At 42.5% G+C, this 26,242-nt stretch overlaps 1 protein-coding gene across 1 annotated transcript in view; it reads right to left on the bottom strand.

Moving 5' to 3' along the window:
* MGAM2 (maltase-glucoamylase 2 (putative)) overlaps positions 1–26,242 on the bottom strand; it is a 77,117-nt gene that overhangs the window by 19,504 nt on the left and 31,371 nt on the right. The window contains exons 15-26 of the mRNA XM_061414956.1: positions 23,420–23,537; positions 19,295–19,466; positions 18,404–18,520; positions 14,172–14,329; positions 13,942–14,026; positions 13,005–13,061; positions 12,465–12,589; positions 11,547–11,635; positions 9,887–9,936; positions 5,271–5,438; positions 3,661–3,816; positions 2,090–2,371 (exon numbers count right to left, since the gene is read on the bottom strand). Of these exons, the coding sequence (XP_061270940.1) occupies positions 2,090–2,371; positions 3,661–3,816; positions 5,271–5,438; positions 9,887–9,936; positions 11,547–11,635; positions 12,465–12,589; positions 13,005–13,061; positions 13,942–14,026; positions 14,172–14,329; positions 18,404–18,520; positions 19,295–19,466; positions 23,420–23,537 (1,577 nt within the window). The remainder of the gene's footprint in view (positions 1–2,089; positions 2,372–3,660; positions 3,817–5,270; positions 5,439–9,886; positions 9,937–11,546; positions 11,636–12,464; positions 12,590–13,004; positions 13,062–13,941; positions 14,027–14,171; positions 14,330–18,403; positions 18,521–19,294; positions 19,467–23,419; positions 23,538–26,242) is intronic.

Raw genomic sequence — 26,242 nt, 5'->3', positions numbered from 1 at the left:
CTCTCTTGTACTCACTGCTTGTTCCTATCTACCTGACAGGTAGGAAAATCAGAGAAAAATGTGTGGGAAAAATGAGAGAAGGGAAGAGTGTTGTTGGAAGCCCTGGAGTATTGCCAGGATGAGCAAGCATCCTCTTCCTTATCATATTATTAGTCAACTTTTTACACTTCAGACAAGTCTCTTTTCTTGATAGGTAAGAAGTGGATTTATTTAGAGAGAAACACACTTTACAGACAGAGTGTGGGCCACCTCAGAAGGCAAGAACCACCTCAAAATATGGCATGGTTAGTTTTTATGGGCTGGGTAATTTCATAGGTTAATGAGTGGGAGGATTATTCCAACTATTTCAGGGAATGGGCAGGGATTTCCATGAATTGAGCCACTGCCCACTTTTCAGCCCTTTATAGTCAGCCTCAGAATTGTCATGGTGCCTGTGGGTGTCATTTAGCTTGCTGATGTGTTACAAGGATCCTATATTGAGGCTCAAAGTCTAGTGGAAATTGCCTTGTCTGCCATTTTGGACCCATTTGGATCTAATCAGTTTATGTCCTGTCCGCAGGTTTTGTTATTGTCTTATGCCCTGTCCTCTTCCCTCCTGTTTCAGACAAGTTTTCTCTAAAGCTTTGCTTCTCAATATTGTGTTTGTCAAGCCAAAAGCAGCTTTCACAATGTTTCACAATGTTAAACGGGATCACCAGGGAACTTGTTAAGACCACAGAATCTCAGCCTCACCCCAGACTTTCTGAATCTGGCTCTTCATTTTTGTAAGATCTCTGAGGTGACTCATCAAACACTAAAGTGTGAAAAGCAACATCTAGAGCTGACCTGTCCAAGGCGGTACCCACCACATGTGGCCTTGAAGCACTTGAATGTGCTGTCTGAATTGAGACTCACTATGAGTACAAAACACACAGCAAATTTTGAAGACGTAGTGTGGTTAAAATGTATTTGGAGTACATGGTGATGTGATAATATTTTAGTATATTGGTTAAATAAAATGTCACTAAAATAAATTTCATTAATTTTTCTCCAAATATATTTTTAAAACTATAGTTATTAGAAAACATGTGGGGACTTCCCTGGTGGTCCAGTGGTTAAGAATCTGCCTTGCAATGCAGGGGATGTGGGTTCCTTCCTTGGTCATGGAACCAAGCCCGTGTACCACAACTAGAGAGTCCATGTACTACAACAAAAGACCCCACATGTGGCAATGAAGACCCGTGGTTCAGACTGCATTTCTATTAGAGCAGAGAGAAGGCTCTTGAGAGTCTCTTGGACTGCAAGGAGATCAAACCAGTCAATCCTAAAGGAGATCAACCCTGAATATTCATTGGAAGGACTGATGTTAAAGCTGAAGCTCCAATACTTTGGCCACCTGATTCGAAGAACTGACTCATTGGAAAAGAGCCTGATGCTGGGAAAGATTGAAGGCAGGAGAAGGGGATCACAGAGGATGACATGGCTGGATGGCATCACCAGCTAATGGACATGAGTTTGAGCAAGCTCCAGGAGTTGGTGATGGACAGGAAGCCTGGCATGCTGCAGTCCATGGGGTCACAAAGAGTTAGACATGACTGAGCAACTGAACTGAGCTGAGTAGGTCTCCAAGAGTGGCCTCTTAACTTACAGCATCAGCACCACCTGGAAACTTGCTAGCAGTGCAGATCCTCAGGTTGGAAACTCTGGGGGGTCAGGCCAGCCATCTTTTAACAAGATCTGCAGGTGATTCTGATATAGGTACAGGTGCTAAAGCTTAAGAACCACAGCTAGAGAAATAACTCTGATGTCAGAAGAGGGTTGTTGCCACTTATATGACTTACCACACAGCAGACACACTTTTCTCAGGGCTAAAGAAGGACTCTTTAAGGATGTTCATGACTTAGAGTACTCACTGTTATAAGAAATTACCACCCCCAGTGATCTAAGGTTACATCCCACCCCAACTCTCTCCTAACTTTCTGATCTTCACTTCTTGGGGCCTCAGCAGCCCCACTTGTAGAATGAGGGATTTGGATTAAAGATGTTTCAATGTCTTCCAACTGCATGGAGCTGTCAGCTAAGAATTCCAACCATGGAGACATAGGATTACCTTGAACTGCAGCATGTTCTCTGTGTGGTAGGTCACGCTCAGGCGGAGAAAGCCGATGGTTGCAGAGAGAGTGTCAGAGGCAGAGGCGGCCTTCGCTGCGGCTGCAGGTGGGGATAGCTTGTCCTGTGATGATGGTGCTGGCACCGTAGCTTGTCCAGCTTCTGAGGCTGTCAGGTGGGTGAGGTCTACAGTGATGCCCGTAGGCAGGTACTGAATGTTGCTGGCAGCATAATTAGGGATGGTGTCATAGAAACAGGTGGGCACCCCAGGAACAGTCGTTGGCTGGAACAAGAGGAGGACTTCAAGGTCAGCCTCTGACACCACGCTTTGAGACTCTAATTACAGAAGAAGGTGGTTAAACCAGACTCAGTCTCTTACCCTATGTCCATTGCTATGAGTTGAACTATATTCCCCAAAGACATGGTAAGGCCTAACCCCTGGTACCTGTGAACAAGGTACCTGGTGCCTTGTTTGGAACTAGGATCTTTGCAGGTGATCAAGTTCAATGAGGTCATTGGGACGGAGCTAGCCAATATGACTAGTGTCCTTAGTAAAAGGGGAAACTGAACACAGACATGCACCTGGGGAGAACATCATGTGAAGATGAAGAGGTCAGGGTGATGTTTGTACAAACCAAAGAACACTGCAGATTGCCAGCAAACCACCAGAGCCCAGGAAAGGGACACAAAACAGATTTTCCCTCTTGGCCCCTAGAAAGCACCAACTCTGTAGACAGTTTGATATCAGACTTCCAGCTCCCAGATGCTGAGATAATAAATATCTGTTGTTCTAAGTCACCCAGTTTGTTGTACTTGGCTATGGCAGCCCTAGCAAATGAATATATCCATTTAAACATACACAGGGACTTCCTTGGTAGTCCAGTGGCTAAGACTCCAAGCGCCCAATACAGGGGGCCTGGGTTTGATCCCTGGTCAGAGAAACTGATCCCACATGCCACAGCTAAAAGTCCCACGTGCCACGACTAAGAGCCGGCACAACCAAATAAACAAATAAAAATAAAGAAAATAAACACACACACACACACACACAGGCCTCATCTAATGATGAAGGGCTGGCATGAGACCTATCTGGAAACTGAGTCCTGAGGCAGGGCTCTGTTCCCCATGTCCTTACTGTCCCTTATTGTGATCTCGAGGAAATCAATGATTTTCTCTGGCCTTCATTCTCTCTATTTCTCAAAGGAAGAGAAACAGCATTACCTTACCTTTCTGCTTGGACTCTCCAATAGATGGGGGAAAATCACTTAAAATACTCAGTGCATTCCCACTGCATTACAGCCATGTTCAGAACAAAGTGGGATTTGAAATGCTGTGATTGTAGGAAAGAGTCAGTGAGTTGATCCTTATTCAGATCTCTGAATGAAACACTGATCGCCTATCACATGTAACTGATAAAAACGCCTCATCAGCTGCCATAGCATCATTTGCTTCCTGAAGATGATTACAGTTTAATCTATGGACATTTGGAAAGTGTTTCCTGGGTGCCCAATTACCCGTGGGACACTTTTTACAGCTTCCTGCTCACTGAGGCAGTCTGCTCCTGGTCCTTACCTCCCAAAGGCACCCCCGCTCCCTGCAACTCTCCTCGGAGACAGCAGGCTGCTCAGGAAAGCAGTTGAACTTCTGCAGGTCACTGACTGGAAGATCCCACTGAATGGAGAATGCTTGTCCCAGTGCCAGTCCCTCAAGGTCAGTGATGTTCACCACCTGAGGAAAGAGAAAGGGCCATGATGACACACGAGAGGAGGTGCAGCTGCCTGGATAATGTCATTCTCTGATGGTCATGTAGTTAGGACAGGGGAAACCAGCCCTTTGACTAACACCACTTTGATGTGAAAAATTCGTAATCCTCTTTTTTCTCCTCTGGGTCTTTCGACCTCTCTGTCAGGAAAATGAATCTGACTTCCTCCAGACCTTTCTGATCTCATGGAGCCAATGTGGGATATTGAATTGAAAGAGCTTCAGTCATGTTAAGGAACACATATCACAGGCAGGGCAGGCATTTCAGATTCATTGCCCCCTGAGTACGGTGCTCAGACATTTTACTAACAATGGCAGTAATAACCAGAGCTAAACTTTACTGAGTCTGTCAAGCACTATGATAACCACTTCATATGCATTATCTCTATGAGTCCTGTAAAACAATCCTATGCTATGAATAATAATATATTTGACTATATATATTATAGTCAGTACTATATATATAATATATATATTATATATACTATTATAATATACAAATAATAATATATTATATATACTATTATATATATTCAATATAATACAACTATCTCAGTTTTACAAATCAGAACACTGAAGTTCAGAGAGGTTTACTGTTTTCCTCAAGATCTCACAGCTAGGGCTCAGCAGAGCTAGGATTAGAACCCTGTTCTGCCTAATCCTAAAAAGCAAGCTGTTGTCCCTTTCTATATGTGTTGTCAAAGTGCAAGGGGGCAGGGAGTTCCCTGGTGGTCCAGTGGTTAGATTCTGCACTCCCAATGCAGGGGGCAAGGGTTTGATCCCCCATCAAGGAACTAAGATCATGCATGCTACACTGTGCGGCCAAAAGAAGTTTTAAAAAATAAAATTAAAAAAGGTCTGCCATAAGGAACAGTGAATTTCCCAGTGCTTGAAATATTAGCTAATGATTGGGACTTTTCTTTTTCAAAGATTATCGTGTAAGGGAAGCATTCCATAAGAACAAAAAGAATAAAAACTCCTTGTGTTTAAGTTATCATTTTCTGAAATGGTATAAAAATAGTTTAGAATAGGAAGGAAAAATAGCAACTGTCTCAAAGAAAGTCCTTAATGTGAATGAGAGAACACAGATGTCAATATTCTCCAGAATGAGGCCAATGCATTGAATCATATTTTCTCTATCACATCTGACATTAGCACAACTACTTTTAAATAGCCCAGAGAAGAACTGCCTTCTTCAAGGGTATCAACTCCTACCACCTGCCTCAGAATCCCAATGCAAGCAAAACTCCAGGGTCCATATCGAGCATGCACAGATTTCTCCTTCTACATTCTCCCCATGGTTCCCCAGCAAGCCAGTTGTCTCTGTGCCCACCCAAAGTCAACAGAGCAAGAACAAGCTGGCTATCAGAAGCTCAGGCGAGGGCTGTTGACGGGCACCACAGCAAGGAACAATATCCCACCTTTGTTGATTCTGTGTAGACAACATTTGAAATGGAGGTGGTCACATCATTTAGGGAGACAGTAAAATTAGTAGGTTCCTTGTCCATTCCCAAGATCATGATATCTGTAAATGTGAGTTTGTCAGGGTCTGTATAATTAGCATGTATAATCGTTGCCTGTAGACGGTTCTGTGGGGAAAAGAAGTCAGTTTAGAGAGCAGGTATATCTCATTCTGATTGTGTCCAAATACCGTTCCATATCTTTCTGAGATCCCAAGAGATCCCTTACCTCTGAGGTTCTAAATGGTGCCAGGTGGTCATCCCCAGGGAATTTTTCAAGTAAGACTCGTAACAGTCTTTAAGTAATCTTTTAGTAATATTATGTATTTGTTTTAGTTTACTGGTTCTTTATTGATTCTATTGCTCAGAAAATATGTTGCTGACACCATGGAATTCTCAAACAGACAAGATGACACACGTACAAAAGGAGACCCATAGTCACGCAAAGATATACACATTCATACACATACAAAATAATGCCCAAATAATTATTTTTTCTTTTAATGATAATGATGATAGCTAAAATTTATGAATGTTCACTGTGTGCCAGACCTTGTGCTAAGCATTTTACAGGTATCATCTCATTTAATTCTCACAGCAAACTATGAGGGTGAGGCTCGAATGATCCCCGCTCTTCAGATGAGGAGCCTAAAGCCAGGATCATGTGGAAAACCTATCCAGGGAACCACAGTTCAAAAGTGACAAAGTTGAGCTATGACAAAGAAGGTAGAACCAATGACTGAAGAAAAAAAGGGACACTTTGATGTTTAAAAAAATTAAGCATCCCACAGATTCATGTCCAAATGATTTTTAACAAAAGCAATGTAATGGAGAAAGGACAGGCTTTTCAACAGATGATGCTGGTGCAATTGGACATCCATAGGCAAAACGTGAAATTCAACCTAAACCTCATGTCTCATATAAAAATTACCTCAAAATTTGCAATTCCTGGGGGTCTAGTGGTTAGGACTTGGCACTTTCACTGTCATGGCCTGGATTCAGTCCCTGATCAGGGAACTAAAGTCCTGCAAGACCTGCAGTGTGGCCCAAAGTTTTCTTTTAAATTTAATCTAAAAAATTACCTCAAAATAGGTAATAAACTTAAATATAAAGGGCAGAACTACAAAAATTTTAGGAAAAAATGGAAGTATTGAAGAACTATAAAGAGTTCTTATACTAGACACCAAAAACACGATCTACAAATGGAAAAAATGATAAATTAGGACCTTTGAAAATTAAAAATTTTTCCTCTGAGAAAGACTGTTAAGAAGATGAAAAGAGCAGCCTACAGACTGAAAGAAAAAAAAATTTTGCAAACCATGTAGCCAAGAAGGGAACTCTCAAAGCTGAATAGAAAAATAAGTTAAACAAGCCAATTAGAAAATAGGCAAAAGAACTGAAACATTTTATCTTAGAGAGTATACAGTTGGCTAATGAAAAGATACATGAAAAGATGGTCAACATCATTAAATGCCAGAGAAAAACAAATTGAAACCACAATGAGCTATCACTGCTGCTGCTGCTAAGTTGCTTCAGTCATGTCCGACTCTGGGCAACCCCATAGATGGCAGCCCACCAGGCTCACCCGTCCCTGGGATTCTCCAGGCAAGAACACTGGAGTGGGTTGCCATTTCCTTCTCCAATGCCTGAAAGTGAAAAGTGAAAGTGAAGTTGCTCAGTTGTGTCCAACTCTTAGCAACCGCATGGACTGCAGCCCACCAGGCTCCTCCATCCATTGGATTTTCCAGGCAAGAGTGCTGGAGCGGGGTGCCAGTGCCTCCTCCAGAGCTATCACTACACCTTTATCAAAATGGCTATTTTTTTTTTTTTTTAATGTGACAACATCAAATGCTGGTTACAATGCAGAGGAACTGGGTGACATACATCGGTGGTGGAAATGTAAAATAGTATAGCCATTCTGAAAAAGAATTCGGCAGTTTATTATAAAACTAAACATATACTTACATAATACCCAGCAACTGCACTCTTGAGCATTTATCCCAGACAATTGAAAACTTGTGTTCACATAAAAATCTGTTCCTAGCAGCTTTATCTGTAATAACCCATGACTGGAAACACTCCCAGATGCCCTTACTTAAGGGCATAGTTAAACATATCTTGGAATGCTGCTCAGCAATAAAAACAAACTGACCTTTGACATGGAAAAGCTTGGATGAATTTCGAGGAAATTATGTTGAACTTAAAAAGCCAGTCCCCAAGGCTGCATGCTGTATGATTACATTTACATAATATTTTTGAAAGGACAAAATTATAGAAATAGAGAGCAAATTAGTGGTTTCCAAGAACTAAGGATGAGGTTGAGGCTTGGGGCAAGTGGAGTCAAGGAGATTGGACAACAGGAGGGATCCTCCTGGCCATGGAAATATTCTGCATCTTGATAGTGAGAGGGTAACATGCATGAAGGCTAGGGGTCTCCAAAGGGAGGAAATAGGCTGCAAGTGTCAGATGTTTTTTTGTCTCTCTATATATACAAAATTAAAAGGAGGTGTCTCTTAAAATTCTGTGTTGCCATGACAACACCTGGTTCCACCTGAAGTTGACTTTTCTCAAACCTTGAGGTAACCAATGAGGTTTTTCTTATGGAAATGTTTTTCTTAAGCTATGTTAATGAACTACGTATGTACCCTAGACTGTCTTTCTTCAAGTTGGTTCTGCCTAAGACTCAACCGACTTGACAAACCAGTGTGTTTTACTCATGCAAATGTTGTCTTAAGTTATGTTAATGAGACTATGTATTTGCTTGAAAACCTGACTTTCTTCAAGATTCATGTTAATCATTTTATGGCCTGGGATGACTCACCTGTGCCAATGTTATCTCAAAATACATGTTGTGGGTGAGGGGCCTGGTGCCATTCTCTTGAGTTTTGAGACATTTCTTTTCTCTAATTAGCAGACTGCTAGTAGCTGGCACCCCACTCCAGTACTCTTGCCTGGAAAATCCCATGGACGGAGGAGCCTGGTGGGCTCAGTCCATGGGGTCACTAAGAGTCGGACATGACTCAGTGACTTCCCTTTCACTTTTCACTTTCATGCACTGGAGAAGGAAATGGCAACCCACTGCAGTGTTCTTGCCTGGAGAATCCCAGGGACGGGGAAGCCTGGTTGGCTGCCCTCTATGGGGTTGCACAGAGTCGGACACGACTGAAGCGACTTAGCAGCAGCAGCAGTAGCTACATAACTCCTTGCTAAAGACTATCGGGGGGAGAACTCTTTCTGCCCCCTTCTGATATCTATGTCAGAAGCTTTCTCTATATCTTTCATACTTTTATAAAACTTTAATACACAAAAGCTCTAAGTGATCAAGCCTCGAATTGGCCCCAGATTGAATTCCTTTCCTCTGGAGGCCAAGAATCCCGGCATCTTTCACAGCTCAGCAACAATCTTGCAATAATATAGACGTCAATATTCTTGTTGTAAAATTGTACTATAGTCTTATAAGATGTTCCAATTAGGGGAAACTTGGTAAAGAGTACAAGAGAACTCTGTATTATTTCTTCTAAAATGGGGCTCTATAATTATGTCAACATAAAAAGTATCATTTAAAAACCAAGACTTCCCAGACTTCCCTGGTGGCTCAGATGGTAAAGAATCCACCTGCAATGCAGGAGACCTGGGTTCGATCCCTGAGTTGGGAAGATCCCCTGGTGGAGGGCATGGCAACCCACTCCAGTATTCTCACCTGGAGAATCTCCATGGAGAGAGGAGTCTGGTGGGCTAGAGTCCATGGGGTCACAAAGAGTCAGACAGGACTGAGTAACTCAGCACATGGGACTTCCCTGGTGGTCCAGTTATTAAGAATCTGTTTTGCAATGCAAGGGATGAGGGCTTGATTCCTGGTCAGGGAACTAAGATCCCACATGCCATGGAGCAACTAAGCCCATGCATGGCAACTAGGGCCAAATGCAGCCAAATAAATAAACATTTAAAAAATAAAAGGCAATATGAATTTAAAAGAAAGAACAAATAAGGGAGCGAGAGTCCCACACAAGAAAGTTCTGCCCATGCACAAACAGACATCTAAGAAAACCAATTCAGGGTTCTCCCATCCCCTTCCAGCCTTACTGCCATTCTTCCTCTTGGTCCCCTTGGGAAGCAGACACCAGGCAAGTAATGCACTGCATCTCCCAATCTCTCAAAACCACCACTTAATACCTGTGCCCAAGGCCAAGCTTTAGGGGCTAGAAAGGAAGTTCCTTGATGGAACAACTTCAAAAAGGCTCTACATACCTCATCACCCCCCATCCACACCCCCACCCACTTGTACTCTCTCAAATAAGGACACATCTTGGAAGCCCAGACTCATCATATAAAACTCAAAAACAGTGATTTTTTTTTTCCCCAGAAAAACAGACAATTTCTTCACCAAACTCATGCTGATTTTCTATTGGTTAATGTTTCTAACACAGATTAAAAATTTTCATTTTAATGCTAATCCTTTCTGGGCTGTGGCAATGAGGCACTGCCCACAAAAGAAAGCAACTCCAGAAAACCCAAAACTCAAAAAAGCAGTCACAAAAAAGAGCATGCACTGTGGGTTCCCCCAAAACAGTACTTACAGAGGTGATGGAAAAGTTATACAGAATATAATTATTTCCAGTTACAGCATCTGAAAGAGAAAGATGGAGGAGGGACAGTTACTACAGGAAGCAGAACAGTTGGGTATCCTCTTCTCTCCACTGGGAACACCTCTGCCAACTAGCTCTGCTCACCCAAGTTCTACCTGGTTTTTTGCAGACTCCACAGAGGTCTCCTGGACCACTCCAACCACCAGTAACTACTCCCTCCTCTGAACTCCATGGCATAGGTGGAACCATTTTGTCAGGTTTAAAGCATTTGGGGGGCTTCTCTGGTGGTTCAGTGGTAAAGAATCTGCTTGCCAGGGCAGGAGATCCGGGTTCAATCCTTGGTCCCAGAAGACCCCACATGCCATGGGGCAACTAAGCCCATGCACCACAACTGCTAAGCCTGTGCTCTAGAGCCTGGGAGCCACAACTACTGAAGCCCACGTGCCCTAGAGCCTGTGCTCCCCCGCCATGAGAAGCCCATGCACCGCAACTGGAGAGTAACCCTCATTTGTCACAAGAGAAAAAGCCCACACAGCAATGACGACCCAGCACAGCCAATAATAAACAGTACAATAAATAAATAATTTTTAAAAAAAATGACGACCCAGCACAGCCAAAAATAAACAGTACAATAAATAAACAAATAATTAAAAAAAAAAAAAAAACATTTGACTTGTATCTGTAGTTATCTACATGCCCTCCTTCTCTCTGGACCAGGACTTCCTCAAGGGCAATGGCTATGTCTTGTGTGCTAAGTCATTTCAGTCGTGTCTGACTCTGTGACCCCATGGATTGTAGCCCACCAGGCGCCTCTGTCCATAGGGATACTCTGGGTAAGAATATTAGAGTGGGTTGCCATGCCCTCCTCCAGGGGATCTTCTTGACCCAGGGATTGCACCTGCATCACGTATATCTCCTGGATTTGCAGGTGGGATCTTTACCCACTGAGTCACCTGGAAAGTTTAGGCCCTGCACACAGTGCAATAATAAATAGCCAAGAACTATTAATAAATGCTAATTCTATGTAGGGCATATTTTTATATAATGAGACCCAAAGCTTATGTGAGATACTCATATGTGAAAAAACACCACACAAATTAGATACTTGCCTCTCAATAGCAACCAAGGCAATATTTTACAATCTATTAATAAATTGTAGCTTCCTAGGTGGTACTAGTGGTAAAAAATCTGCCTGCCAGTGCAGGAGACACCAGAGCCGCAGGTTTGATCCCTGGGTCAGGAAGATCCCCTGGAGTAGGAAATGGCAACCTGTGCCAGTATTCTTGCCTGGGAAATTCTATGGACAGGGGAGCCTGGCAGGCTACAGGCCATGGGGTCACAAAGAGTCAGACGCAACTGAGCACATATACACATTAATGTAATGTATTATTCTGACATTAATAATGACATCCAGAGAAAGGAAGAAACTAAATCCAATCATATCTTTTGTTTTGGTAGAGTCAATAACACACAAGTTGCTCATTTGAAGTCTATTTTAATGTATGTGCTTGGCTAGTGGAACTTTAAGAATGCATTGATTCTAAGCTATAGAAATGAGCATCAGTGGTAACAAAGCTCGTGCCATACTGGGCAGTCTGCCTAGATGAACTGCCAAGGAGAAGCGCAGTGATGGTACCATAAGGAAGTCTACCTTTAGAGACACCATCATCCCAGTACAGCTCTCCCTTTGCTTCTCGCTTAGAGTCCAAGGCAATGATGAGTCCCAGAGAGTTCTTCCGGCTGTAAAGGAGCAATTCTCAGTTTCAGAGAATGAAGAAAAGATAGAATGGTCTTAAGCCAGCCCCCTTCGTGCCCCAGGGACAGACCATTTTGGAGTCAATCTCAGATATTAAGTAAATACTGATGCTGTCTGAAAACACAAAAGCAGGGTATGGGTAGACAGCAGAGGCGAGTAGTGAATGAGCTTAAGAAGAACAGTAGATGGAGGCAGTTCCTGCTGAGAACCGCACTTATGATAATACTAACAATTAGTACTTACTGGATGCTCTCCACATGGCAGGCAATCTTCTAAGCATCCTATATGCCTTAAACCATATTTATTATTTCATCTGAGCCTCTTAATAACTCTAAGAAGTTGAAGTACCATCATCTCCAGTTTACTAATGATGAGCAGAGATACACAAAGTAAGTTGCCCGTGGTAACACTTGTTGTATGTAGCAGAGCTGAGGCTCGAACCCAAATTTTCTGGCTCTTGACCTTAAACCTATGTTCACTTTCATATGGTATCTCTTACCTTCCATTAACTTGCATTGTCTCATGCCTAAGGAAATCTACTTGAGGATACTTTCTGACCTGGGGAATCCTCATGAGTGATTATTTTGACCATCCTTGCAATTTGATGCAATTTACAAGTGAAAGACAATGGGAACGTAAAGGAACTGAGGCTACAGCTATCCCCTGCTAAATGAAGATGCCAATTTTGGGCTGACCTTGAGAGGAAGTGAGAAAGATGAGTGACTGAAGCTATTTTCCCTTAGTTGATCCACTTTTAGTTCCAATTTCTCTTTCCCATAACACTCTGCACCCTCAGAAGAGTGAGGAGCTTACCTGGTCTCTGTGGTCGTGTTTGGCTGCTGGATGGGAAAGATGTAGCCCCCTCGGAGGTGAAGTCCTATCCTATCACCTGGCAGCAGCATCTCCACAAATTGTTTCCTCCATTCTATGGCTACTTGCTAGCCAACAAAAGGGGAAAAGACCAGAAAATACGTTGTTTGGGCTACAAGTGACATTGGAATTATCTAGTTCCGTTGCTTCATTTTAAGCCCCGCCACCACACCTCCCAAAGTGAAGTGACTCCCCCAAAGCACATAGGAAATCCTATTTCCTTATATTACACCATGCTGTGTGTGATTTCCCACTGGGGTTTAATTCTATAGATCATCACAACCTAAGGCCCACTACTAGTCCACATAGCTGCAGAATAGCCAGTCAAATCGACTGAAAATTTCCATAAACCTACTCTAGTTATTCAAATTATTTCATTGTACCCCAGGAAAGGCCTTCTTCCCAGGAACATACCCGTAAGCAACAAAATGTAAAACCTTGTTTTATTAGCCTACCCCAAGCACCCAGGACTCACTCACTCACCGTTTCATAGTCGTACCAGATGGCGTCAGGTATGTATGCTCTTGCATAGTTCAAACCCTGGGGAAACATAACGGTGAGCAACACTGGCACAACCCTTTACAGTTTACACAACACCCTCACCCATGGTGGCACGTCCTCATCGCAACACTCCTGAGAGAAAGCTGCCTCAGAAAAACTGGGCAGATTAACCAAAACAGAGCTGTTCCTAGAAGTGAAGATTGTTTTGCTTGGAGACTGCTGAGAAAAGCAGAGAAAGTGTATTCCCTGAGTCCCTTGTGTAATCTGATAGGAGGAGAATGAAGCAGCTAGGCCCTCCGAAGAGCTTTGCAGGAGGACTACTTGTGAGCCAGCAGGACCTACCATGAGATGCTGGGGCTAAAATGTCAGCTCCAAGGGCCTTTGACTTGAGTCCATGAGCCATCTCTCGTGTTTATAAACAGATCAGCATAATCCTGACCCCTCTCCTATTCTTCCCTACTCACCCCTGCCCTTGATTCTACTTGGTCCTTCCTACAGGGACTCTAGAATAACACTGTCCCCGTACCCAGCACCCCTCTCTCCCTCCACACTCCTCTCCCTACCTTTTCTCTTCCCCCACCCTGACTTTAAGAAACACACCCCCTGTGGTGAACAGGAAGCACAGACAGATGATCGGCCTGAACTCTCAGATATTCAAAGCCCCCATCAGTACCAAGGCCACATGCTTAAGGAAACAAGCTTTAAGGTAATTTTGCAAAATGGAGATTGTTTGGCTTGGCAAATTGAGGGTGAGATCAATAATTACTATTTTTCTAATTTCCTAATTTTCGTGCTCTCTCCCTCCTATTTGTAGTCTGATTTATCTTTAAACACAGACACTCGGGCCCCAGCTTATTCAGCTGTAAATCCACGAGAACAAGTGGGAGAGTCCACCCCATTGTTCAGATTATAAACACACTTCATATAAAACAGGCGTGATGAGGAGTCCAGGCCCCCAGAGGAACTGCTCGTGCACCTCCCAGGTGGCTGGGTCCTGGTAGAACCTGGAAAACAGAGAAGGCAGGTAAAGCCTGAATACAAAGCAGCCGCACATGGTGGGGCAGCAGGGTCCTAGCTGACTTTGCTGCTACTAGCAAGGCCAGTGACGCTATGATCCGAAGGGGAGTCTTTGCAGGTCAGGGGGCTTACTCGTGGACGAGGGGCCTTGCTACGGTCTCCCCCAGGGTATGAGCTCGGTAGAAAAGGGTGTAGAGATAGGGCAGCAGGGTGTAGCGGATGTTCAAATAGTATCTGGAGGATTCCAACAGCATAGCGTTGTTTTCACTGAAGGCAGCAGGATCCTGGTCCTAGAAGGAAATGTAAGCAATTACTAAATATTTCCATCAAATCTCTGAAGCGCTCTTGGGATAAGAAGCTTTCTCAAGTGAAAGTAGTCATGTTTCCCAATTCAGAGGATATCAAAGCATTTCTAGAACTGCAAGGATCTTGGTTCTCCTTCTTCATTTTATAGATGGAAAAATAGAATCAACGATTACATGACTTCCCCAATGTCAAATTGTAAGCAAGTGGCAGAGTTTAAATTTGATAGATCTGCCAATCTATGACGCATCTGCAGCCTCAGGGTAATCGAGAGGTCCTCAAAGTGGCCATGGAGATAAAGGGGCTAAAGTGGGCCCTGCTCCCCTAGAGCTGTTGCTCTAATGTATGTTATTTATTAAGGTTTCTGATAATACTTCATTTGGCATATAATGCAATAAAGTTGTGAAAAGTGAAAGTGTAGTTGCTCAGTCATGACTGACTCTTTGTGACCCCATGGACTATAGCCTGCCAGGCTGATCAGTCCATGGAGTTTTCCAGGCAAGAATACTGGAGTGGATTGCCATTCTCTTTTCCAGAAGATCTTCCCAACCCAGGGATTGAACCCAAGTCCCCCACATTGCAGGTAGATTCTTTCCCATCTGAGCCACTCCTACTAAAATACTATTTGAAACCAATGGCCTTAAGCCACACTGCCTACCACCATGATGTGCAATCCTTCTCTCCCCTTCCTTACAGTTTTAGAAATTTGCAATTTTAAACTTTATGCCTGGTTTTGTCTGTAATGTTTTCACCATCAAAATATGTTTTATTTTCTCTATTCCAAAGACAGTGACCTCTGTTTGTTCTTCAATATACAATGTGTTAAAAAAAAAATCATGAGTACAGCTTTTACTAGATATTGTTGTCTTTTAGTCACTAAATCATGTCCAACTCTTCATGATCCCATGGACTGAAGCCTGCCAGGCTCCTGTCCATGGGATTTCTCAGGCAAGAGCAATGGAGTAGGTTGCCATTTCCTTCTCCAGGGATCTTCCAGACCCAGGGATCGAACCCATGTCTCCTGCTGAGCAGGCGAGCTCATTGAGCCACCTGGGAAGCCCCTAGTAGATTTTATCCAAGAACAGACCAAAAAAAAAAACCAAAAACAAAAAACCCTTTAGATGAAAAATCTAATTTGCTTCCCAGAAACAGAAATTTTCCATTAATGATGAGCAGTCGTTATGTTCATTCTCATTATAACTAGAAAGATGTGAAAGATATGAGTGCCATATTTAGATCAGTCATCTTGCTTTAGAGAAAATTGTTTAAATTTTTTCTTTTGTCCCTAAGATGCCCATTTCACTCCTTCCACATAGAACTATTCCGTGAGACCTCTGTGTGGTTGCCCCAGTGTGTGACTCATGAAAATCCTAAGGCGAAACACCAAAGAAAACAACACTCCATAGCCTCTATCAGTTTGGTCTCCAACAGAGAAAGTCCAGAGCTGTACCATCCACTACGGTGGCTACATGGTACATGGGGCTACTCCACACTTGCGATGTGGTTAGTAAGACTGAGGAATAGAACTTTTCATTTTATTTTATTTTAACCCATTTAAATATAAACCTAAAAATGGAATCAACATAAAATATTTTTTCCATTAAACATTATTATTTTGTTGGATTACGCTTAACTCCAACTACTGAAAAGTTAGCATCCTAATTGAATGCACTGTCAAATGTAAAATGCACACTTAAATTTGAAGACTTAGTAGAAAAAAAAAGAATATAAAATAGCTCATTAATATTATGTGTCAAATCCAGATTGAAATTATAATGTTAGGGATATATTGAATTATATAAAATATATTAAGAATAATTGACCCTATTTCTTCTCATTTAAAAAAAATTTACACTTAAAGGTAGCTGTATGGCTCTCATTATTATTCTATGGAACAGCACTAGTTGAGAGGAAAGGAAAAAGGCTCTGGAACCCATAAACCTAAGAGCTCTGAGTGCACTTGTCTGTATTAAGTGCTTCCAGGCCATCTCTTCAGAAAGTGAGCCCACCCTACCTGCTCCCAGCCCCTTACTTAGAAGTCCAGAAATAGTCTATCTCTCTATGGATCACCAATAGCTAGGAAAGGCCAGGGATAAAATACTTGGCTGTGAGTCTTTCCCAGGTTAGAGACATGTCATTGGATAAAATAGAGAATGGAAACTAAAGTGACCATCAATACGTTACTCTAATTAGTCTATTAAGATCTAACCCACTCAAATGAAAACTGCGGATGAGGTCGTTAAAAGAAAGAGCATCCCACAGTACTCATCCTTAGCATCACCAAAGACATCTCCTTAAGGGGCACTTGGAGTAACGTCCATCGACAGAGCAGTGGATAAAGATGTGGTGCATATACACAGTAGAATATTACTCAGCCATGAAACAGAGCAAAATGAAATAATGCCATTTGGAGCAATATGGATGGACCTAGGGATTGTCACAGGGAATGAAGTGCATCAGAAAGAGAAAGACAAATATATGATACTGCTTATATGTAGATTCTAAGCAAATGGTACCAGAGAATGTATTTACAAAATAGAAATAGAGTCACAGATGTAGAAAACAAACTTATGATTATGAGAGGGTAAGGGGTGGGGACAGGGATAAGCTGGGAGATTGGAACTGACATATACACATCACTGTATATAAAATAGACAACTAGTAAGGACCTCCTGTGGAGAAGGCAATGGCATCCCACTCCAGAACTCCTGCCTGGAAAATCCCATGGACGGAGGAGCCTGGTAGCCTGCAGTCCATGGGGTCGCTGAGGGTCAGACTCGACTGAGCGACTTCACTTTCACTTTTCACTTTCATGCATTGGAGAAGGAAAAGGCAACCCACTCCAGTACTCTTGCCTGGAGAATCCCAGGGACGGGGAAGCCTGGTGGGCTGCCGTCTATGGGGTCACACAGAGTCGACATGACTGAAGTGACTTAGCAGCAGCAGCAGCAGCAAGGACCTCCTGTATAGCACGGGAAACTCTACTCAATACTCTGTAATGACCTATATGGGAAAAGAATCTAGAAAGAGTGGGTATATGAATATGTATAATAGATCCACTTTGCTGGGCACCTGAAACTAATACCACATCGTAAATCAAATGTACTCCACCTTTAAAAAAGACAAAAGTGGAATGTAAGGGGAAAGGAGACACACCACTAGGTGAAATGTCAATTTTACAGTCATTCCGGAAAACAGTCTAGCAACATATAATGGCAATGTATAATAATATATAATAATATTATATTATATAATTTATAATAATATTATATTATAAAATTTAATATACTTTTAAAAAGGGGACTTCAAACCTATAGCTATACTTGCCCATCAAAAATAGGACCTTATATAGAAGAGGCTAAAAGTATGATGAGTCATGAGAAGCAGTGGGGTGGTCTCACGAACCATTCGTAGAAAGACAGAATGTGTAACAAGGTGAAAACAAAGTTCAAGTCCCTGGCCTGTCTCTCCCTAAATCCTTCCTCCCCAGTGTCCCTTATCTTGGAGGAGTTTCCCTTGTATTAACCGAAGAAAAACCCAGTGGACTCTGTCTCAACTTATATAAGGTAGTACCAGAAGCAATGGGGCTTCCCTGGTGGCTCAGCAGTAAAGAATCTGCAGGCCAATGTAGGAGATGTGGGTTTGATCCCTGGGTCTGGAAAATCCTCTGGAGAAGGAAATGGCAACTCACTCCAGTATTCTTGCCTGGGAAATCCCACGGACAGAAGAGCCTGGAGGGCTACAGCCTATGGGGTCGCAAGAGAGTCAGACAAGACTTAGAGACAAAACAGCAACAGCAGAAGCAATAGCAGCGCCATGGACACGTTCACGATGCTTCTCACCTTACTGGTGAGTCTCCAGCAATGGAACCATTTAGTTACATACATTCTATTCCCCACATATCCTCATCCCCACACCCTGTTTTTGAAGCCTATCACCCAAGGTTTACCTATTCTGCCTCTGCATGTAGGGCCACCCTGTAGGATTTTCTTCAATCTCTCTTTGAGTATAAGTAGATCATAAAATTCAAGAAGTCTCCATCATTTCTCTTGGAACCTTACCCTGAATCCAGGCCCGTTGTGATTCCTCGACAGTGGATAAAATGCTCCCAGCTGCATCCACCGTCTGCAAAGCTCCTCTGTGACATTCTCTCTATAACCACAGATGTTGGCACCTACCTGGAGAATTAACACACACACAAGCACATGGTCAGTGAGAGAGGAGAGAGCATTGGCTGGGTACCTATATGATAAGGAAAAATAGCATCTCTTATTTCCATCCTTCCATGCATAAGGAAGTCCCATTTGGCTCCAGCCAAATGGGAGAAAGAAACAAGTATGCATGGCAAATCTACTGACAAGAAGAAACTGTCTTATTAAGGGCTCTTCCTCAACATTCAGCTTTCACTTTCAAGGTTTGGCATTCATAGATGCTCTGCTGATGGGATTTTCTGTGACACTAATATGTGTTACATTTACCATTCTACCTTCAGAAGACAGCTCACAAGGCACATAAAAATTGGTTTTCCCAGGCTTCCCTGGTGGTCTAGTGGTTAAGAATCTGCCTGCCAATGCAGGAGACGTGGGTTTGCTCCCTGGTCCAGGAAGATCCCACATGCCATGGAGCAATGAAGCCTGTGCACCACAGCTATTGAGCCTGAAAGCCACAAATATCGAAGCCTGCGGGCCTAGAGTCTGTGCTCTGCAATGAGAAACCACTGAGATGAGAAGCCCAAGCACCGCAACTAGAGAGTAGCCTCTACTCATGGCAACTAGAGAAAGCCCATACACAGCAATGAAGAGGCAGCACAGCCAAAAAACAAATTGATTTTTCCCAATACATATCACAGTGAAATACATGCTCCTTGGTTTTCAGACACCCTCAAAGTCTGGTGATGAAAACAATGTCAAAGGACAAATGGTGAAAGCTCCTTGTTTCAGAATGGAACTCACCATGGGGATGCCGAATAGGTTGAACTCCAAGATACCAGGGATGGACCATCGGAGATCGTCCCATCTGGCTGCATTGTCCCCCAACCAATGAGCAGCAAATTTGCCAGATCCCGCAAAAGTAGAACGTGATAAGATGAAGCGTCTCTTATTGCTGAAGATATTCTCCATGGCCCTTAAAAGGAATACAGATAAGTAAACTGGAATGACTAGGACTCCCCTACCCCCAGGGCAGTAATCGGCTTTCCAATCAAACTCAGAAAAACACCAAAGTGTCAGGAATCAGGAAAGCAAACTAGTTTAGCGTGTTTAAGAGCTTCTTTCTCTCTTCTGGATAAAGTTTCAGATCTCACATGACATTACAAACCTCTACAGATCAGCCCCCCACCAAGGAATCTCTCTAAGCTCCTATCCTCTTGATTATGTTTTCTCTATCTTGTTGGAACTCGTTGTGCTCTGCCTTTTGGGTCAAAACTACCCTGCAGCCATGTTTGGGGTTCTTGGCCCTATCTCCTCCCTCTAGACAAGGTTTCTTCAGTGTTCCTTGGCCCCATGCCTTGCTGCCCATCAGTAATCCTATTCAGGACAACACCAGCTCAGGCTGGAACCCTGTACCCACTGCTGGCCCAAGAAGAGAGTGTGTACACCAGCTGGGCTCCAAGCACCTGGTTCCTCTGAAGCTTCACAACTTATCATTAGCAATGTCCAGTACAAGAAATTTGTAATCTATACAAAATAATAATTGAAACAAAATAATAATTGAAACAAATGAACTGACAAGTGAAATGATATATGGCACTCTTTATAACGTTAAAAACAACTAAAATATAAAGTATTTTCCTTGTATTACACATAAACTATTACATATCAAATAAAGCTATACAGAAAAGAGAGCAAAGGAATTAAAAACAGAATTCAGAAAGATAATTGCATATAGTTAATATTATTAACTATATATTATCCCACCCTAAATCCTGAAGCTATTATCTTTGAATTCTGTTTTTAATTCCTTTGCTGTCTTTTCTATATAGTTTCATTTGATATGTAATATTTTATTACATGTTTTATATGTAATACAAGGAAAATATTTATATATTTTTTTAGATGTAGGCTATTTTCTTAGCTTCTATTCCGCATACTTTCTTACGTAGGTGCTTTACTAAAAGGCCTCTGCCATCTTTCTTCTTTCACACTAAATAGTTCATACCTTCCTTTAGACTCCAAAAATGAACAATAATACAACTGTAAGACAGTAACACTTGATAGAAACACAATTGCTGCTAGCTCTTTGCAGGCCAGTTCTTTTATCTTTCCTTTCAACACATGGTCTGAGAAAAAGTTATCACCCGGCATCAAGTAATTCCTCATAGACACCAACACAACCACCAATGCTTCCTTACTTCACATTCCTAAGGATTTTATGGAGAGTCTCTACATGCAGAATGACTTATAATGACAACAGGAGGAAAATTCTGAATTAGGAGGCTGATTCATGAAAAAGACGTGTTCCATCCTGACAATTCAATGACCAAAAGATGGGAGTAGGTTGGAGGAGAGGACACACTCTTCAATTCTCGTCCTTGTCTCTCTTTTGATCTAGATTGGCGGACACTTTGCCCTTATTGCTGTTGGTCAGAGGGATTATTGCCTTCTGCAGTCATCAGTCATGAAAGAAACACATTCAGCTTTATAGAGTGAAACTCAAACAGGGATGACATTATCTGCAGTTAGTTTACTTAAGCTGGGCCATTAAGGTAACACAGAGGAGATAACTGTTTTTTCCCAGCTCAGAGATCTTTTCATTTCTCTTTCCCACCATTCAAGTTTGACTTATTTATGATCAGGTTCTGATCTCTGAGAGAATCTGGTCTTCTGCTTTCAGCCTATATGGAAGTGAATTTCCTCCTTTGGGTATATCAGCAAACACATTCCCCAGACTGGACTGCCAGCTAAGATGGAGCCAAATACTCATTATATCTAAGACTTAGTGTGGAAGTCAAAGTGTTAGTCGCTTAGTTGTATCCAACTCTTTGTGACCCCATGGACTGCAGCCCACCAGGCTCCTCTGTCCATGGAATTCTCCAGGCAAGAGTACTGGAGTGGGTAGCCATTCCCTTTTCCAGCGGATCTTCCCAACTCAGGGATCTAACTCGGGTCTCCTGCACTGCAGGCAGATTCTTTACCTTCTGAGCCACCAGGGAAGCCACAAGACTTAAGTTCTCCTGATGCCCAGATCCCATTTGTTTTCCAGACATCTCTGCCCCCAACCTGAAGGCTAAGTTATGGTTATTTCCACAGTTCTCTGGAAATTTAGGTCATTCTGCCTGACATACGGAAGTTAGAAGGGTGCTTACTCCTTACTCAGTCATAGTTACCTTTTAACTCTCAACCACAGCTAGTAGAATGTTTTAATCAACCCCATCATGATGTTAAAGCACTTTGTCACATGGAGACACTAACAATAATGCAACTTAAAGTCTCTTTCCTTCCTACTACCCTTCCTTACTCTTCCTTTTTGCCCTGGCCATTTATGCCCTCTCCCTCTTGCCTTCCATCCTTAGATTGGCACATCTAAGTGTACAGATAAACTAGGAAGGTGCTATAGGAAACATGGGCTTCCCTGGTGGCTCAGACAGTAAATAAAGAATCTGCCTGAAATGCCGAAGACTCAGGTTCAATCCCTGGGTCTAGAAGATCTCCTGGAGGAGGAAATGGCAACCCCCTCCAATATTCTTGCCTAGAGAATTCTTTGCACAGAGGAGCTTGGTGTGCTGCAGTCCATGGGGTCGCAAAGAGTCGGACATGACTGAGTGACTAACACTACTGCTGCTACAGAAAACATTGATCCAAGTCTCTCATTTCAAAGATGGGGAAACTGAGTCTTATCATCTAGTTTATTTCTCATGAAAGGTAGAGAAAGAGAAAAAGAAGCCAGAAAAGACAAGACAGAAAATCAGAAATATGTGTCCTTCTTGAAGCGTATCTTTCATTGAAATAAACACTTTTTCATTTACTAGACAAGGATCTACTCTGATCTGGATGATTCAGCATTAATAAAAAGTCATGATGGCAAAATGGTGCTGGAAGACAAAGTCAACACAGACTCTGCCTCTAGAATTGGGTCCCTCAGGGGCCCATCCTGATCTTCTCTTCCTCAGGCCCAGCATTTATTCATTCAACAAATATGTTTTTAGTTTGTACACTAGGGATACATGGGCACCTTTAATCTTAAAAACTGACAGTCCAGCAAGAAAAAAAAAAATATATATATATAAATAATAAGATTTTGGCACATTAAGCATATTGTAAACCTATGGTTTTTCTAGTAGTCTTGTTCAGATGTAAGAGCTGGACCGTAAAGAAGGCTGAGTGCTGAACAATTGATACTTTTGAACTGTGTTGCTGGAGAAGACTCTTGAGAGTCCCTTGCAGTCAATCCTAAAGGAAATCAACCCTGAATATTCACTGAAAAGACTGATGGTGAAGCTGAAGCTCCAATACTTTGGCCACCTGATGTGAAGAGTCACTCACTGGAGAAGACCCTGACGTTGGGAAAAATTGAGAGCAGGAAGAGAAGGGATGACAGAAGATGAGATGGTTGGATGGCATCACAGACTCAATGGACATGAGTCTGAGCAAACTCTGGGAGATGGTGAAGAACAGGGAAGCCTGGTGTGCTGTAGTCCATGGGGTCACAGAGTCAGAAACGACTGAGCAACTGAATAATAATAACAACAAGTGCAGATTTAACTGGGTAGCCTGTATTTTTATTGGCTGAATCAGGCAACCTTAGAGTGGTGATCTTAGTACATTCAGTAATAGGACCAAAGAAAGTACTAATGTCCAACTGGGACCTCTAAATACCTTGTATGTTATTGCCTTTGAGTGTCTTCAAAATAATGAAGTTCCTGAAATAATGAAGCCAATCTTTGAAATAATGAAGCCAATCAAAAGAAATCCTGCATAAAAACCTGGGATTATGAGGAAAACCTCTTAAGTGTACTGTAAGATCTGAGTTTCCATATGCCTATAACCACAAAAATATTTGAAATATACAATGATGAAAGACAAGAGAAACCCTTCACCTCCCACCTCCCCAGATGGAATTAGGAGGAAACCCATGCTTACGAGTCTGTGGCTTTTGCCATGGTGTAGCCATACAAGCTGTGGACATCGTAGTGAAAGCCCCCATGAAACTCTGTGTCCATGCAGAGGGTTCTTGCGAAAAGCAAGTGATCCAGAACTCCTGTGGGAAAACACCCATCTGTGAGGCATATCCCTGTCCACCAACTGTAACAAAAGAGCTACCCAACCACTTGTTTCCTGGTTACTGACCTTCCCTGACAGTCTCCACCTGAGAAAATCCTTTCCAGATTTTAAATATCCTAAATGGTACTTCCTACCTGGGGCCTGGGCTTCCTAGGTGACTTGGTGCTAAAGAACCTGCCTGCCAGTGCCGGAGACACCAGAGATGTGGGTTCGATCCCTGGGTAAGGAAGATCCTCTGGAGTAGGAAATGGCAACCCACTCCAGTATTCTTGCCTAGAGAATCCCATGGACAGAGGAGCCTGGTGGGCTGCAGTCCATGGGGTCACAGAGTCAGGCACGACTGAGCACACACGCACCGGGGGCCTACCCTGAGCTAGATCATTAAAATTAATCTGCATTTCCATCAGCTCACAAAGAATGCTACTTAGGCAAGTGAGAAAACGTGTTCAGAGCAATGGTTCATCTGAGTTTAAATACAAACAAAGCACTTGCATTTATGAACAATGTATTTTGTCAAGAAGAATAGAGAACAGGTATGACAGTGTGAACGTTTTCACTTTTATATTGTAGACATTCACACCCCAGTTAGATTTTCTTTTAAAAGTGAGATAAGATAGTGGAATGGTTTCATGAATAAATATTTAGATCTTGCCTCTAGAAACCACTACTATTTCTGTATTTTCCCTTTCTCATGCCTAAGATACTCAGTATTTTCTGCCTTATCTGCAATTGCCTTTTTAAAAAATTTTTCTTTATTAGCTTTTATTGAATATAGTTGATTTATGATGTTGTATTCATTTCTAGTATACAGCAAAGTGATTCAGATATATATATGTGTATATGTGTGTATATATATATTCCTTTCCATTATGGTTTATTACAAGATATTGAATCTAACTCCCCATTATTCAGTAGGACTTTGTTGGCTACCTATTTTATACAAAGTAATTTGTATCTGCTAATCCCAAACTCCTAATTTATGCACCTGCTTCTTTTCCCTTCTCCTTGAAGACTGATGACTGGGGACCCTTCTTCATGAAGACTTGTCTGCACATAGGACCTCAATATGAGGCACAGTTTCAGAAAGTTTTTTTCAGAAATAAAGAAAATTCTGTTTCTGGCACAGTTCAGATCGTGGAATGAGATTCACGACGACTTCAATTATAAAAAACGACCCTAAAATTTTCCCAGGGTCAAAGTTAATTTACCTAAATCTTTATCACACTAATATATACTGTCCAGTCCTGAAAATCCAAGAAGCAAACCAGCTATGAGACAAAGCAGCTGGTTATACACATAGGGCGACTAAGCTCCAGCCGGTAGAGAATGTGGTGCTCAACAGAAGCAGGTAGAAGGCGATAGGACTGCCATTTCCTGTAGAGGAAAACACTCGGTTTGGGCCAAGAAAAAAATTAAGAGATTAAAAGGGAAACATGATAAGCTGATTCAGAGTGGGAAGAAAAATTGAGGGAACATAGACTGAGCAAAGTAGGATGAAGATGAGATTAGGGAGAAGTGAGACTTCCCGGGTGGTCCAGTGGTTAAGAATCTGCCTGCCAATGCAGAGGACGCAGGTTTGATCCCTGGTCTGGGGAGACCTCACTTACTTAGTGTGGCAACCAAGCCTGTACGCCACAGCTCCTGCACCCACACCCTACAACTACTGAAGCCCGCCTGCCTGGAGCCCCTGCTCTGCAACAGGAGAAGCATCACAATGAGAAACCCGTTGAAAGGCACTCAACAGTAGACCCCACTCACCGCACCTAGAGAAAGCCCGAGAGCAGCAATGCAGACCCAGCATGGCTAAAAAAATTTTTAATTAAGGAAAAATAATAAGTGAGAGAAGCAAACAGTAGATTTTACAAAAAGTTAAATGGTTGAAAGTCAAGACTCTGCCTGAAAACTTCTCCACTCCTGCAGTGACCAAAAGGGACTAACGAAACGGCTAAACCCTGGTGCGAGGGTGCACACGAAGTGGACAAATCAGAATCAAGTGGCAGAAGTTGGCCAGCGGCTCAGCAGGCCTGCATTCTCTTCCTGGGAGAATATTTCACGCTTTCACTTGACATTAAGCTGAGACTACGTTATTGGAGTCTGGCCAAAGGAATGTGAGCATATTAAATACACCCCACTTCCAGGAGTGTCCATAAGAGTCCCTCTACCCTCTCTTTCACCCAGTAAGTTGGAAGCAAAGGACCCTGGGATGGGAGACAGACTGTGGAAATAACTAGATCCCTGAACCATTGCTGGATGAGAGTCACACGTCCCACATGAGAGTACTACGTGAATAAATTTGTGTTTATCCACTGAGATGTTCACTTGTTTCCAGATTCCAGCATAATCTGTTAAACACTGTTTCTCCCTCTTCGTCTCTCTCACACACTTACACTCTTTCAAAATCAGAGATTGGAAAACTCATTAGGAGAAGGCCTTAAAAATAGGAAGGACCTAAAAGGAATCATACTCTAAACTGTTGCTAATGAGCTTTTTTTTTTTTTTTTTTAAAGGCTTTCCTGGTAGCTCAGTGGTAAAGAATCTGTCTGCCAACGTAGGAGACAAGGATTCAGTTCCTAGTCCAAGAAGCTCCCACATGCAATGGGGCAACTGAGCCCAGTGTGCCACAGCTACCGAGCCTGAACTCATAGAGCCTGAGTTCTGCAAGAAGGGTAACCACAGCGATTG

The sequence above is a fragment of the Bos javanicus genome, chromosome 4 (genome assembly GCF_032452875.1).
Source record: "Bos javanicus breed banteng chromosome 4, ARS-OSU_banteng_1.0, whole genome shotgun sequence".
NCBI classification, from domain to species: Eukaryota; Metazoa; Chordata; class Mammalia; order Artiodactyla; family Bovidae; genus Bos; species Bos javanicus.
The sequence above is the reverse complement of the archived record's forward strand: the minus strand, read 5'-3'. Positions and strand labels throughout refer to the sequence as shown.